The sequence below is a fragment of the Pan paniscus genome, chromosome 12, assembly GCF_029289425.2.
Source record: "Pan paniscus chromosome 12, NHGRI_mPanPan1-v2.0_pri, whole genome shotgun sequence".
In the NCBI taxonomy this organism is placed as follows: Eukaryota; Metazoa; Chordata; class Mammalia; order Primates; family Hominidae; genus Pan; species Pan paniscus.
In genome coordinates, this window is record NC_073261.2 from 64,531,621 (window position 1) to 64,545,104 (window position 13,484).

The window sequence follows — 13,484 nt, forward strand, 5'->3', positions numbered from 1 at the left end:
CTTATCTGTAAAATAACTATAATAATTGTCTCTTTTTTCCCATCTCAGCTCTATGAGAACCAAATGAAAGAATGTGTGTCTCCCTCTAAAGAGCAATCTATGTAAGCGAGTTGCCAGTGGGAGTGTCATTTGTGTGCCTTCCTAAAGATTAAACTCAACTTTGGCTTGCTGTGGTAAAGGAGTCAGTCACTTCTAAGTTGCAGATATGCTTCCACAGTGCCCTGTTAAACGGCAAATTTGTATTAGAAACTGTTATTACCTTAGGAGGGATCAGTTTATACAATAATCTAGTATGGAAAGGACAGGATCCTACAAAAAAACAAAAGGAAGCCAAGTCTTAAGAGTTTGGTACTGTTCTGAGACCACCACACATGAGGGATCCAAAAGTAAAGCTGGGTAAGCTGCCACAGTGGGCCTGATAGCCAGGGGGCACAGGCTGGGGGAAGAGGCATTAAGAAGGCAGAAAGAGTGCAGGAAATAGGCTCTGCTTTCTTCACTGGTTGGCTTGGGTCTCCATCTTGATTTTTAAAGGTTAATTTGCCTTAACCTTATTATCTATAAAATGTAGTAAAGTCAAATATTATACCTAACCCACAAGATTGATTTGAGAACCACCCATCACAATAGGCCTCTTTCAGCTCTTTGGTTTTGCCAAAGCCAGACCACTCATCCCACCCCACACTGCCCCGCAACCCCCCAACCCCTGCACCATCCCTATACACCCTCCCAGCTCTGGCATACACACGCATCCCCCTTGCAGTGCTCATATTGGGCACTGATGCCTGTTCCTTGAATCTGGCCTTAGTCAGAGATGTTGGTCCACATATCCTGTTATATGACTGATGATGACACAGGTAACGCAGTATTCTGTAATTCGCAATTAAAATCTCACTCCTCCCAGCACTTTGGGAGGCTGAGGCAGGTAGATCACTTGAGGTCAGGAGTTTGAGGCCAGCCTGGCCAACATGGCAAAACCTGGTCTCTACTAGAAATACAAAAAGTAGCCGGACGTGGTGGCACGCGCCTGTAATCCCAGCTACTAGGGGGCGCTGAGGCAGAATTGACTGAACCCGGGAGGCGGAGGTTGCAGTGAGCCGAGATGCAAAAACTGCACTCCAGCCTGGGCAACAGAGTGAGACTACGTTTCAAAAAAATAAATAAATAAAAAGAAAAAACAAAATCTCACTCCTAATGGGGCAACCTTATCTTTTCAACAAATATTGAACATTTATTAAGTGCTAGTCATTAACTATTCAGTGTATAGCTCACATCCTCACAGAATTTTCAGCCTGGTGAGGGAAATTAGACAATTAAAAATGAACAGGGCCGGGCGCGGTGGCTCACGTCTGTAATCCCAGCACTTTGGGAGGCCGAGGTGGGTGGATCACCTGAGGTTGGGAGTTCAAGACCAGCGTGACCAACATAGAGAAACCCCATCTCTACTAAAAATACAAAATTAGCCGGGCGTGGTGGCACATGCCTGTAATCTCAGCTACTCAGGAGGCTGAGGCAGGAGGATCGCTTGAACCCAAGAGGTGGAGGTTGCAGTGAGCTGAGATCACGCCATTGTATTCCAGCCTAGACAACGAGCGAAACTCCATCTCAAAAAACAAAAAACGAACAGACACATAACTGTAAGATGGGAAATGTTGGGAAAGAAATGAACAGCCTATAATGATTAAAAATAAGTAGGAGAGAACCTATTTTTTTTCTTCTGACTCCACTTTTTATTTATTTATTATTTTTTGAGACAGAGTTTCACTCTCTTGTCCAGGCTGGAATGCACTGGTGCAGTCACAGGTCACTGCAGTCTCAACCTCCCAGGATCAATCAGTCTCCTCACCTCAGCCTCCCAAGTAGCTGGAACTAAAGGTGCATGCCACCACGCCCAGCTAATTTTTATATTTTTTGTAGAGACAGAGTTTCACCATGTTCCCCAGGCTGGTCTTGAACTCCTGGGCTCAAGTGATCCACCTGCCTTGGCCTCCCAAAAGTGCTGGGATTATAGGCGTGAGCCACTGTGCCTGGCTCCACTGTCAATATACATACATACACACACATATACACACATACACACGCATGCACACACACACATATATTTTTTTGAGATGGAGTTTTGCTCTTGTTGCCCAGGCTGGAGTGCAGTGGCGTGATCTTGGCTCACCACAACCTCCACCTCCCAGGTTCAAGCGATTCTCCTGCCTCAGCCTCCCAAGTAGCTGGGATTACAGGCGTGTGCCACCACGCCCGGCTAATTTTGTATTTTTAGTAGAGACGGGGTTTCTCCATGTTGGTCAGGCTGGTCTCCAACTCCTGACCTCAGGTGATCTGCCCGCCTCAGCCTCCCAAAGTGCTGGGATTACAGGCATGAGCTACCATGGCTGGCCTATATTTTTAAATTCACCTGTTATTTTAGATACAGAGGTGCATGTGCAGGTTTGTTACATGGGTATATTGTATCCAGGTAGTGAGCATGGTACCCAATAGATAGTTTTTCAACCTACGCCGCCCTCCCTCCCTCCCTCCCCACCTGGTGGTAGCCCGCAGTGTCTGTGGTTTCCATGTTTATGTTCGTGTGTACTCATTGTTTTACCTGCCACTTATGAGAACATGTGATATTTGGTTTTCTGTTCCTGTGTTAATTTGTTTAAGATTATGTCCTACAGCTCCATCCACGTGGCTGTGAAGGACATGATTTCATTCTCTTTTTTTTTTTTTGTGATGGAGTCTCGCTCTGTCACCAGGCTAGAGTACAGTGGCACAATCTCGGCTCAATGAGACCTGTGCCTCCTGGGTTCAAGTGATTCTCCTGCCTCAGCCTCCTGAGTAGCTAGTACTACAGGTGCACACCACCACACCTAGCTAATTTTTGTATTTTTAGTAGAGACGGGGTTTTACCATGTTGGCCAGGATGATCTTGAACTCCTGACCTCAAATGATTCGCCAGCCTTGACCTCCCAAAGTGCTGTGATTACAGGCTTGAGCCACCATGCCTGGCCTAATTTTTTTATTTTTATTTTTATTTTGTAAAATAAAGGTCTCACTATGTTGCCCAGGGTGGTCTCAAACTCCTGGGCTCAAGCAATTCGCCCTCCTCAGCCTCCCATAGTGCTCGGGTTAGAAGTATATGCCACCATACCGGGTGACATTCTTCTCTTAAAATATCAAATGTTACATATGACGCTTAGGCCCTTTTAACAACTCTCCCCCAGAAGAGAAAATATGAATACCTACTCCCTGCCTAATGGTAGCCACTGTTTCAAAATTGATATGTATTCTATTCTCTGGCCATTTTTCTATCTCCTCCATATATTTTAATATACAGTACATACTAGAAATATATATAAATATATAAATATATATAAATATAAATATATATAAATATGTAAATATATATAAATATATATATAGACAGAGAGAGGGAGATAGTTCTGCAACTTGCTTTTTTTTCTTATTTATTGGGAGTTTACCCATGTTAGTACATGTAGATCTCTCTCATTCTTTACAAATTCAGCGAAAAAATTTTTTTCAAAAATTACAGATTGCAGATGAAACTATATAGGCTGCAGCACAAATAATTCTTCATAGGTGCTGATTACTAATAAAGCAACAGGTGCTGGAAGGATTCATTATCTAAATGGGTCAAGCCAATCTAGGGAAGATTATCCTCTAATCTGGTGGCTGCATTTACAACATTCCACAAAAAGCCGATTAAAGGGAGAGGATGCTATTTTAGGCTCTTGGAAAAATAATGTCTATGGCCTAGGTTATTTTGTATACTAAATATTTTCTCAGTGGAGACAATTAAAGATTAAATTGGAATTGGAGGTCATTTACTAGCCATTCGTCTGTTTTAGGTTAAACACTGTGAGATCAGTTTATCTGAAAAGTTCCAGCTAGTGTTAACAGTATTAAGCTGAAAACAGAATGGATCCAGTGCAAAATCAATACATAAGTATAATTTATCAGACCTGCCACGTCTTTCAGAAGCTACTCATTCTCCTATATGGTTTTCAAACGGTTCTTCCAGGTCCAAATAAATTTGATCCTTCTTGTGTAAATGACTGCTATAAGACATGATTTTTAAGAGATATTCTAAAAGAATGAATGAGAGCGCATAGATTCTTTTGCTTAAAAACAGTTCTTTGGAATACCTTCCCTGTTTTAATTATAGTTTTTGGAACATAGGCCTTTTTCTTAATACTTGGTGGAATATAGCTCTTTAGAGCAGCCAGCATTTCTTTGCATGGTTCATTCTTTTGGGAGGGAGTAACTGCCCTCTTCCCAAGGTGGAATTTTTTTTTTCTGTACATTCATTCATTCATTCAGTAAATATTCCTTGAACATCTGCCATTAGCCAGGTACTTTTCTAGACACTGGGGACACAACATTAAACAAAGCAGACAAATCCTTGCCTTTCTTTTTGTTTTGTTTTGTTTTTTTGAGACAGGGTCACAGTTACCCAGGCTGGAGTGCAGTGCCTCCATCATAGCTCACTGCAGCCCCAACCTCCTGGGCTCAGGTGATCCTTCCGCCTCAGCCCCCCAACTAGCTGGGACTATAGGTGCATACTACCTCACCAAGCTAATTTTTTGTATTTTTTGTAGAGATGAGGCCTTGACGTGTTACCCAGGCTGGTCTGAAACTCCTGGGCTCAAGCAATCCACATGCCCCAGCCTCCCAAAGTGCTGGGATTACAGGCCTGAGCCATCAGGCCTGGCAAATTCTTACCTTTGTAATGTTTACTTTTTGGTAGGGGCAGGCATATAATACACAATCAAGTACAGATATGTAGGACGTCAATGGTGATGAGTACTTCTGGGAAAAATAAGACAGACAAGGGGGCTGACAGTGAGTCCTGGGAGAAGTTGTAATTTTAAATAGGAGAGTCAGGGAAGACCTTATTGAGAAGACAACATTTACATAAAGACCTGAAGGAGTGAGCAAGTGGGTCATGTGGATATCTGGAGGAAAAGGCATCCTAGGGAGAGGGAACAGCAAGTGCAAAGGCCTTGAAGTAATTCTGTGGATTTTTGTTTCTTTTTTTTTTTTTTTTTTTTTTTGAGATGGAGCCTCACTCTGTCACCCAGGCTAGTGTGCAGTGGTGCGATCTTGGTTCACTGCAACCTCTGCCTCCTGGGTTCAAGCGATTCTCCTGCCTCAGCCTCCCGAGTAGCTGGGATTATAGGCATGCACCACCACACCCGACTAAGTTTTGTGTTTTTAGTAGAGATGGGGTTTCACCATATTGGCCAGATTGGTCTCGGATTCCTGACCTCAAGTGACCCAAAGTGCTGGGATTACAGGCATGAACCACTGTGCCTGGCCAATTCTGTTGATTTTTCGAGTGAAAACTGCATACTGGATTCAGACACTGCTACTAAAACGAACTGCTGCTGCCCAGATGAATAACCGTTGCTAGACTGACACAAGCAGACAGGAAGCAGACAGAGGGCTAACAGAAAGGAGTAAGTCCCATCTTTCTCCTCTAGCCTTGTATCTCCCTCTAACTCCACTTTTGGCAGAGTCTGATGAGGAGCACTGGCAAAGCAGAAGTGTGGTTTGCAGAGTTCCAGCTCTGGCATTGCAAAGCAGAGTCGAGAAGGGTGGCATTGGAGCTGAGAGACACTAGTTTAACACCTGGCACACCTACTTTATGTATCTTAAAGCTGATGTTCAAGAAGTTCATGCCCACATCACATTGCTAAGTGCGGAGCCCAGGCTTGTATGAGTATCCTGACGTCACATCTGAAATCTTTCTCCTAAGCTGTGAGAACACTCCAAACTAAAAGTTATTTAACTCCCACCCAACCCTTTCATCTTTGAAGGGTCATAAGGGGGCTGAAACCACGTGACCAGTAATCAGGAGCCAGTGGTAGACAGGAGATGGAAACCCCTTCTTGCTTGCCCTAACCTCCCTTTTCTAGGTTTGCTTCCCAAAACTGCTTTATGGCTTTTCCTCTCCTTTTATCCGGCAGCCATGTGCACCTTGCCCTCTGCTATGCACAGCCTCCCCAACCCCAGCCTGCTCGTTTGCTAATGCCATTTCCTTTGTCTAGGGTACTTCCCCCCTCTTTCCCATAAACACTCTGTGATCCTATAGATTTCTCCATTCTTTTTTTTTTTTTTTTTTTTTTTTTGAGACAGAGTCTTGCTTGATCGCCGAAGCTATAGTGCAATGGCTCGATCTCAGCTCACTGCAATCTCTGCCTCCCAGGTTCAAGCGATTCTCCTGCCTCTGTCCCCTGAGTAGCTGGGACTACAGGCACACGCCACCATGCCTGGCTAATTTTTGTATTTTTAGTAGAGAAGGGGTTTCACCATGTTGGCCAGGCTGGTCTTGAACTCCTGAGCTCAAGTGATCCACCCACCTCAGCCTCCCAAAGTGCTGGGATTACAGGCGTGAGCTACCGCGCCCAGCCTTCTTTTTTCTTGATACAAGGTCTCACTCTGTCGCCCAGGCTCAAGTGCAGTGGCGCGCTCACGGCTCACTGCAGCCTCAACCTCCTGGGCTCAAGTGATCCTCCCACCTCAGCCACCACATCCAGCTAATTTTTTAAAAAACATTTGTAGAGATGGTGTCTCGCCGTGTTGCCCAGGCTGGTCTGGAACTCCTGGCCTCAAGCAGTCCTCCCACTGCAGCCTCCCAAAGTGCTGGGATTACAGGCACGAGCTACCACACCTGGCCTCCATTCTTTATGACTCATCTCAAATATTACCTCCTCCAGGAAGTCTTCCCCTATCCTCCAAACTCAAACCAAACAAAAGCTCCCTCCATTTCCTGTCTACCACTGGCTCCTGGTCACTGGTCACCTGGTTTCAGCCCCCTTTTGACCCTATAAAGGTGAAAGCATTGGGTGAGAGTTAAAGAACTTTTAGTTTGGAGTGTTCTCATGGTTTAGGAGAAAAATTACAGATGTGGTGTCAGAATACTCAATCAGAGGCTCCAAAGACCCTTATCAGTTGGTCTTTGTATCTCTCATGCCACTCTCTACCTCCTATTAGTCCTCCTTCCGCTGCTTATTTAAATGTTGGTGTTCTCCAACATCTCCATTCTCAGGTCCTCTCATCTCTTGTTGCCCACACTCCCTCCAGGCAGCCTCGTCCATAACCAAGGCTGCACCTGCTACTTCTGTGTGGATTGGTGGCTCCTGTATCTGCTCTCCAGCCCAGCCTTCTCACCAGGTCTCCAGACATTTATCCACGTGTTTCCTGGCGATGGATGTTCTAGCACTATGCCTCGGATTTATTTATTCCTTTTTCACTGCCTCCCTGATCTGGCAAACTTTGTCCTCATCCAACCATGTGTCTCCAGTCTGGCTCACCTCTGTGAATTGTGCCTCTGTCTCTTAGTGTCTGACATTGTGACATACATCTGTCTCTCCGCTTAGCTGGAAGTAGCTTGTGGGCAGGAATCAGGTGTTCTGTCTCATTCTAAGTCAGCTGTCAATTATTTATATACATGTCCTTTCCTAAGCTAGCTGGAAACTTCTCAAAGGTAGAGTTTTTGTTTGTTTGTTTTAAGTGAGACAGAGTCTTGCTTTGACACCCAAGCTGGAGTGCTGTGGTACGATCTTGGCTGACTGCAACCTCCACCTCCTGGGTTCAGGTGACTCTCCCGCTTCAGCCTCCCGAGTAGCTGGGACTACAGGTACGTGCCACCATGCCTGGCTAATTTTTGTATTTTTAGTAGAGAGGGGGTTTCACCATGTTGGCCAGGCTGGTCTCAAACTCCTGACCTCAAGTGATCTGGCTGCCTCGGCCTCCCAAAGTGCTGGGATTATAGGTGTGAGCCACTGTGCCTGGCCTCAAAGATAGAGTTTAAAAAAAATCTGACGTACCTTTTAGCAGCTAGCTGATTGCAGGATGGCCCCCAAATATTTAATGAATGAGGAAATTCACAAAGTAGTCATCCTGCAGATAAGAAGTTTATGGTGAGAAGCACATAAAGAAACAGCAGAAGATATCAGAGAATTCTCTTAATTGAATTGTTTGACATAGTTAAAGCAGTTCTCTGATTCATAGAGTTGTTGGTAGCAAATTTCTGCACGTAAGTTCTATTGAAGACCGCTTTTTTTTTTGGAGACAGAGTCTCGCTCTGTCGCCTAGGCTGGAGTGCAGTGGCCTGATCTCAGCTCACTGCAAGCTCTGCCTCCCAGGTTCACGCCATTCTCCTGCCGCAGCCTCCCGAGTAGCTGGGAATATAGGTGCCCGCCACCACACCTGGCTAATTTTTTGTATTTTTAGTAGAGATGGGGTTTTGCCACGTTAGCCAGGATTGTCTCAATCTCCTGACCTCGTGATCCACCTGCCTCGGCCTCCCAAAGTGCTGGGATTATAGGCGTGAGCCACCGTGCCCGGCCTCTGAAGACTGATTTTTTAAAAGTTGTTTTCTTTAAGTTACCCCAAGTAGTACAACATTGTCCTCTTGTATGCTGATTTTAGCATATTAAAAAAAATACCATATCTTCTGAGAAGCCTCCAGTGGGAAACAAAAATACCACATCTATAACTACTATTTATAATTGACTCTTCTGAATTTTTATTTTGAGAGAAGCTAAACAGATTTATTTTCTAGAGTCTTATCAGATTGGATCTATAATTTTCTGTAGCAAATTTTTTCATTTTGCATCTGTTCCAGACAGTAGGCTAAATTTAAAACTGTGGTTGGCAGCATTTTATGCATAGTATCATAAATAATTTCAACTGTTTCTCAACTGAGAACATAATAAAAATTTTATATTTATGGAGAAAATGGGGTTTTATCTCTTTAGTTGCTTCAATTAAAAGAACTGAAAGGGTAGGGCACGGTGGCTCATGCCCATAATCCCAGCACTTTGAGAGGCCGAGGTGAGTAGATCACCTGAGGTCAAGAGTTCAAGACCAGTCTGGCCAACATGGTGAAACCCCATCTCTACTAAAATACAAAAATCAGCTGGGTGTGGTGGTGTGCGCCTGTAATCCCAGCTACTTGGGAGTCTGAGGCAGGAGAAGGCAGAGGTTGCAGTGAGCTGAGATCGTGCCACTGCACTCCAGCCTGGGTGACAGAGTGAGACTCTGTCTCGTACAAACAAACACACAAACAAACAAACAAAAAAACTGAAAGGTATGTAAAGGGAGTGAGGGAGAAAGGCCAGTCAGACCCTTCTAAACATGATCTGTATGTTGAATAATTACACCATTTTTTCTTCTTTGCTTTGTTGTCATCCTAAAGTCCCGGTCACCCATGGGAGCTACTGCTTTTGTGCCCACAGAAGCAGCTACCCTGAAAGTCCCTCCTACCCCCTCCCATGTCCTCTTACTCCCTCCCAAAGTCTTGCCCCACTGTGAGGAGGGCTTCTCCCTGGCTCCTTGATAAGCCACTGAGAACTTTGTCCCTGCCCCCATTCCCTCTATTTCCCTGCCTTCTCTCCGCTAGCAGTCCTTGGAGCCACACTGCAGGAGCGCAGCTGGAGGGAGAGCATTGGGCTGTGGTTGCCTGGTTTACAGCAGGAAGAACTGTGTTCCTTTTCATCTCAGTTGAAACTTACAACTCAGGAGGCTCCTTATAGAAATACTTTGTAAAGGGTTGTTGGGTTCTATCCTATTATACCTTTTGTTGGTTGATCTGGGAATCGAACCATCCTTTATCAAATGGATTAAATAACATTTATTTTCTGACAGTTTGGTCTTGCTCCCTCTTGTTCTTAAAATATCACTGGGGAAAATGTACATAGCCCACAAATAACCTATAACTCATTCTATATGCATAGCCCATAATTAATGTATAACCTAACTAGGTGGACTCTTTAAGAAGCAGCATTTTGGATCAGTGTCAGCTTAATTTGTCTTTCAGCTCCAGTCACTATATATCAAGTGTTTTCTCCCCACCAGGCTGATTTGAACACCAGCTTTTCTGGGGTAGATGAACATGCACCGATAAGCTATGAGGACTTTGTGAAATTTCCTGATATTCACCACTCTAATGAGGAGTATTTCAAGAAAGTAGAAGAGTTGAAGGCTGCCCACATAGAAACTATGGCAAAATTAGAGAAAATGTACCAGGATAAATTACATTTAAAGGAAGTTCAGCCAGTGGTCATCAGAGAAGACTCTCTTAGTGACTCTTCCAGGTAAGCTTGTAACTCAATGTTATTTGTGGAGTATAAAATAAAATGTATCCTTAAAAGGACAGAACAAAGTTACTTCATAATATTTTCTCTTAAATAGCCCTTTGTACTCCCAAGGATATACAGAGGTAGGATTTTATTCAAAATGTTTAATGGCTTATCAGCTTACTGGATGACCGTTTGCTTGAGGGTCATTTGGTGGCCATTTGGTCTTTTCTCTCTGACCCACCCATAGAACTGAGGGCATGTATCAAAATACTTAGTCTGTGCCATTTTAAATGGTAAATATAAAAGTTTAATTTTAAAAGCTCTTTATAATATGTGGATTAACATGAGCTCATTAAAGATCTAGTACAAAGAGTTCAGGACTAGGAGACATGAATCTGATTTATGTTTTCAAAATAGTCTGCAATTTCAAGACCCATTTCTGCTGTGAACTCACCTGCTCTGAGACTTACACATCTAGTCAGTCAGCGATGCTTGCATGTCTCCTTTGTGCCAGACTATGCCTGGGCGCTGAGGAGTCAAAAACAAGATGCCCTCAAGGAGCTTAGAGACTAGCTGAGAACCAAAAATTGCATTACAGCATGATGTAACAGAGTGTTACAGAGGAAGAAGCAGTTGGTCATGCCAAGCTTTCAGAGGGATGCAGGCTAGAATTTTCCACTAAAGTGTCACATCTGAGTTCAGTCTTGGAGGAGGAATAAGTATTGGCCTTCTAGGCAGCAGAAACCATGTATGCAAAGGCAAGATGGCATGAGAAATCATATCGTGTGTGAGGAACTTCACAGGACTGGATATGAATGCAGAATGGAGACTGGGGTAGCCAGTGGTGAGGGGTAAGACTGAAAAGATAGGCGCCAGTCTCGAAGGGCTTGTAATCTAGGCTTGACTTCGTAGCAGTGAGGAGTTATCAAAAAGTTTCAAGCAGGGGAATGACATGATCAGATCTATGCTTCAGGACAGTGACTCTGGAAAGTGGGGAGAATTTAATAGAGGTTAGACACGAGGACCCTCTGCCATCTCAGGTTCCTTCCCTGTAAAATGAAGGAGTCAAAGTGGATAATTTATGGGCATTGCCCAGCTCTATTCCAAATAAAAGTGATAATTCTTACGAGCCCTGTCCAGCTCCTCTCTTCTGATTATACCCTGATCTTAGAAAATATGTAACTCTTGGCTGGGCGCAGTGGCTCACGCCTGTAATCTCAGCACTTTGGGAGGCGGAGGCAGGCAGATCACGAGGTCAGGAGATTGAGACCATCCTGGGTAACATGGTAAAACCCCGTCTCTACTAAAAATGCAGAAAATTAGCTGAGCATGGTGGCACATGCCTGTAGTCCCAGCTACTGGGGAGGCTGAGGCAGGAGAATTGCTTGAACCTGGGAGGTGGAGGTTGCAGTGAGCCGATATCACACCACTGCACTCCAACCTGGGCAACAGAGTGAGACTCTGTCTCAGAAAAAAAAAGAAAATATGTAACTCTTAATTTTTATATTTGGTCACATACAACTGAAAGTATAACATATTCTTCTCATTTAGATCTGTATCAGAAAAGAACTCCTATCACCCTGTCTCATTAATGACATCATTTTCAGAGCCTGATTTAGGCCAGTCTTCCTCCTTGTATGTGTCCTCCTCTGAAGAGGAGTTACCCAACCTAGAAAAAGAGTATCCTAGGAAAAACAGAATGGTGACCTATGCTAAGGAGCTCATCAACAACATGTGGACAGACTTTTGTGTTGAGGATTATATTCGCTGTAAAGATACTGGCTTCCATGCAGCTGAAAAAACAAGGAAGAAACGAAAAGAATGGGTGCCCACAATTACAGTACCGGAGCCTTTTCAAATGATGATAAGAGAACAGAAGAAGAAAGAAGAGTCCATGAAATCTAAATCAGATATCGAAATGGTACATAAACTGCTCAAAAAACAAGAAGAGGATCCAGAGTGTAAGAAGAAATTCCGAGCCAATCCAGTTCCTGCATCTGTCTTTCTCCCCCTTTACCATGATTTAGTCAAACAAAAAGAAGAACGGAGAAGGTCTCTGAAGGAGAAAAACAAAGAAGCTCTTTTGGCCTCACAAAAGCCATTTAAATTTATAGCAAGGGAGGAACAGAAGCGAGCAGCCCGGGAAAAGCAGCTGAGAGACTTTCTTAAGTATAAAAAGAAAACAAATCGATTTAAAGCCAGACCCATTCCTCGATCTACTTATGGTTCAACTACCAATGACAAGTTAAAAGAAGAAGAGCTCTATCGAAACCTTAGGACACAGCTGAGAGCCCAGGAGCATTTACAGAACTCATCTCCTCTGCCTTGTAGGTCAGCTTGCGGATGCAGGAACCCCAGGTGTCCTGAACAGGCTGTAAAGTTGAAGTGTAAACACAAGGTTAGGTGCCCAACTCCTGATTTTGAGGACCTTCCTGAGAGATACCAGAAACACCTCTCAGAACAGAAGTCTCCAAAACTCTTAACAGTGTGTAAACCATTTGATCTTCATGCATCTCCACATGCATCTATTAAAAGAGAAAAAATTTTGGCAGACATCGAAGCAGATGAAGAAAATTTAAAAGAAACACGTTGGCCTTATTTGTCTCCAAGGCGTAAGTCACCAGTAAGATGTGCAGGTGTAAACCCTGTGCCTTGTAACTGCAACCCTCCAGTGCCCACGGTATCTTCCAGAGGACGAGAACAAGCCGTAAGGTAAGTAAGTAGGACACAGTATTGACTGACTCGTGGTTGCCAGATGAGTGTATGCAGCTCTGTGGAGTTTATGTTGGTAAATTTGAAAATACTTAGAAATTATTATTGTATCTATAAGATATTTTACTATATAATATATGATATTTTGTCAGAGGGTATTCTAAGAAATGAATATATTTTTCATTTATAAATTTTGGGGGATTAGAAAATATTAGTCTTAAGATTTCTAGTTTTACCTGGCCAGGCGCAGTGGCTTACACCTGTAATCCCAGTGCTTTGGGAGGTCGAGGCAGGTGGATCACAAGGTCAGGAGTTCAAGACCACCCTGGCCGAGATAATGAAACCCCCATCTCTACTAAAAATACAAAAAATTAGCTGGGCGTGGTGGCGGGTGCCTGTAATCCCAGCTACTCAGGAGGCTGAGGCAGGAGAATCGCTTGAATCCAGGAGGCAGAGGTTGCAGTGAGCCGAGATCACGCCACTGCACTCCAGCCTGGGCGACAGAGCGAGACTCCATCTCAAAAAAATAAATAAAATAAATAAATAAATAAATATTTCTAGTTTTACAGGTCAGATCCTTTTCAAAAGGTTACCTTTTTTCAAATTTTGAATTATCAAAATTCAAATTATCCCATGTTAAATCTTTGCTAAACAACATTCTCATTGGCTTAAAGT

At 43.6% G+C, this 13,484-nt stretch overlaps 1 protein-coding gene across 2 annotated transcripts in view; it reads left to right on the forward strand.

Moving 5' to 3' along the window:
* FAM161A (FAM161 centrosomal protein A) overlaps nt 1–13,484 on the forward strand; it is a 29,431-nt gene that overhangs the window by 2,060 nt on the left and 13,887 nt on the right. For both annotated transcript variants that reach the window (XM_003830873.5, XM_003830874.5), the window contains exons 2-3: nt 9,874–10,112; nt 11,649–12,809. In XM_003830873.5, the coding sequence (XP_003830921.3) occupies nt 9,874–10,112; nt 11,649–12,809 (1,400 nt within the window). The remainder of the gene's footprint in view (nt 1–9,873; nt 10,113–11,648; nt 12,810–13,484) is intronic.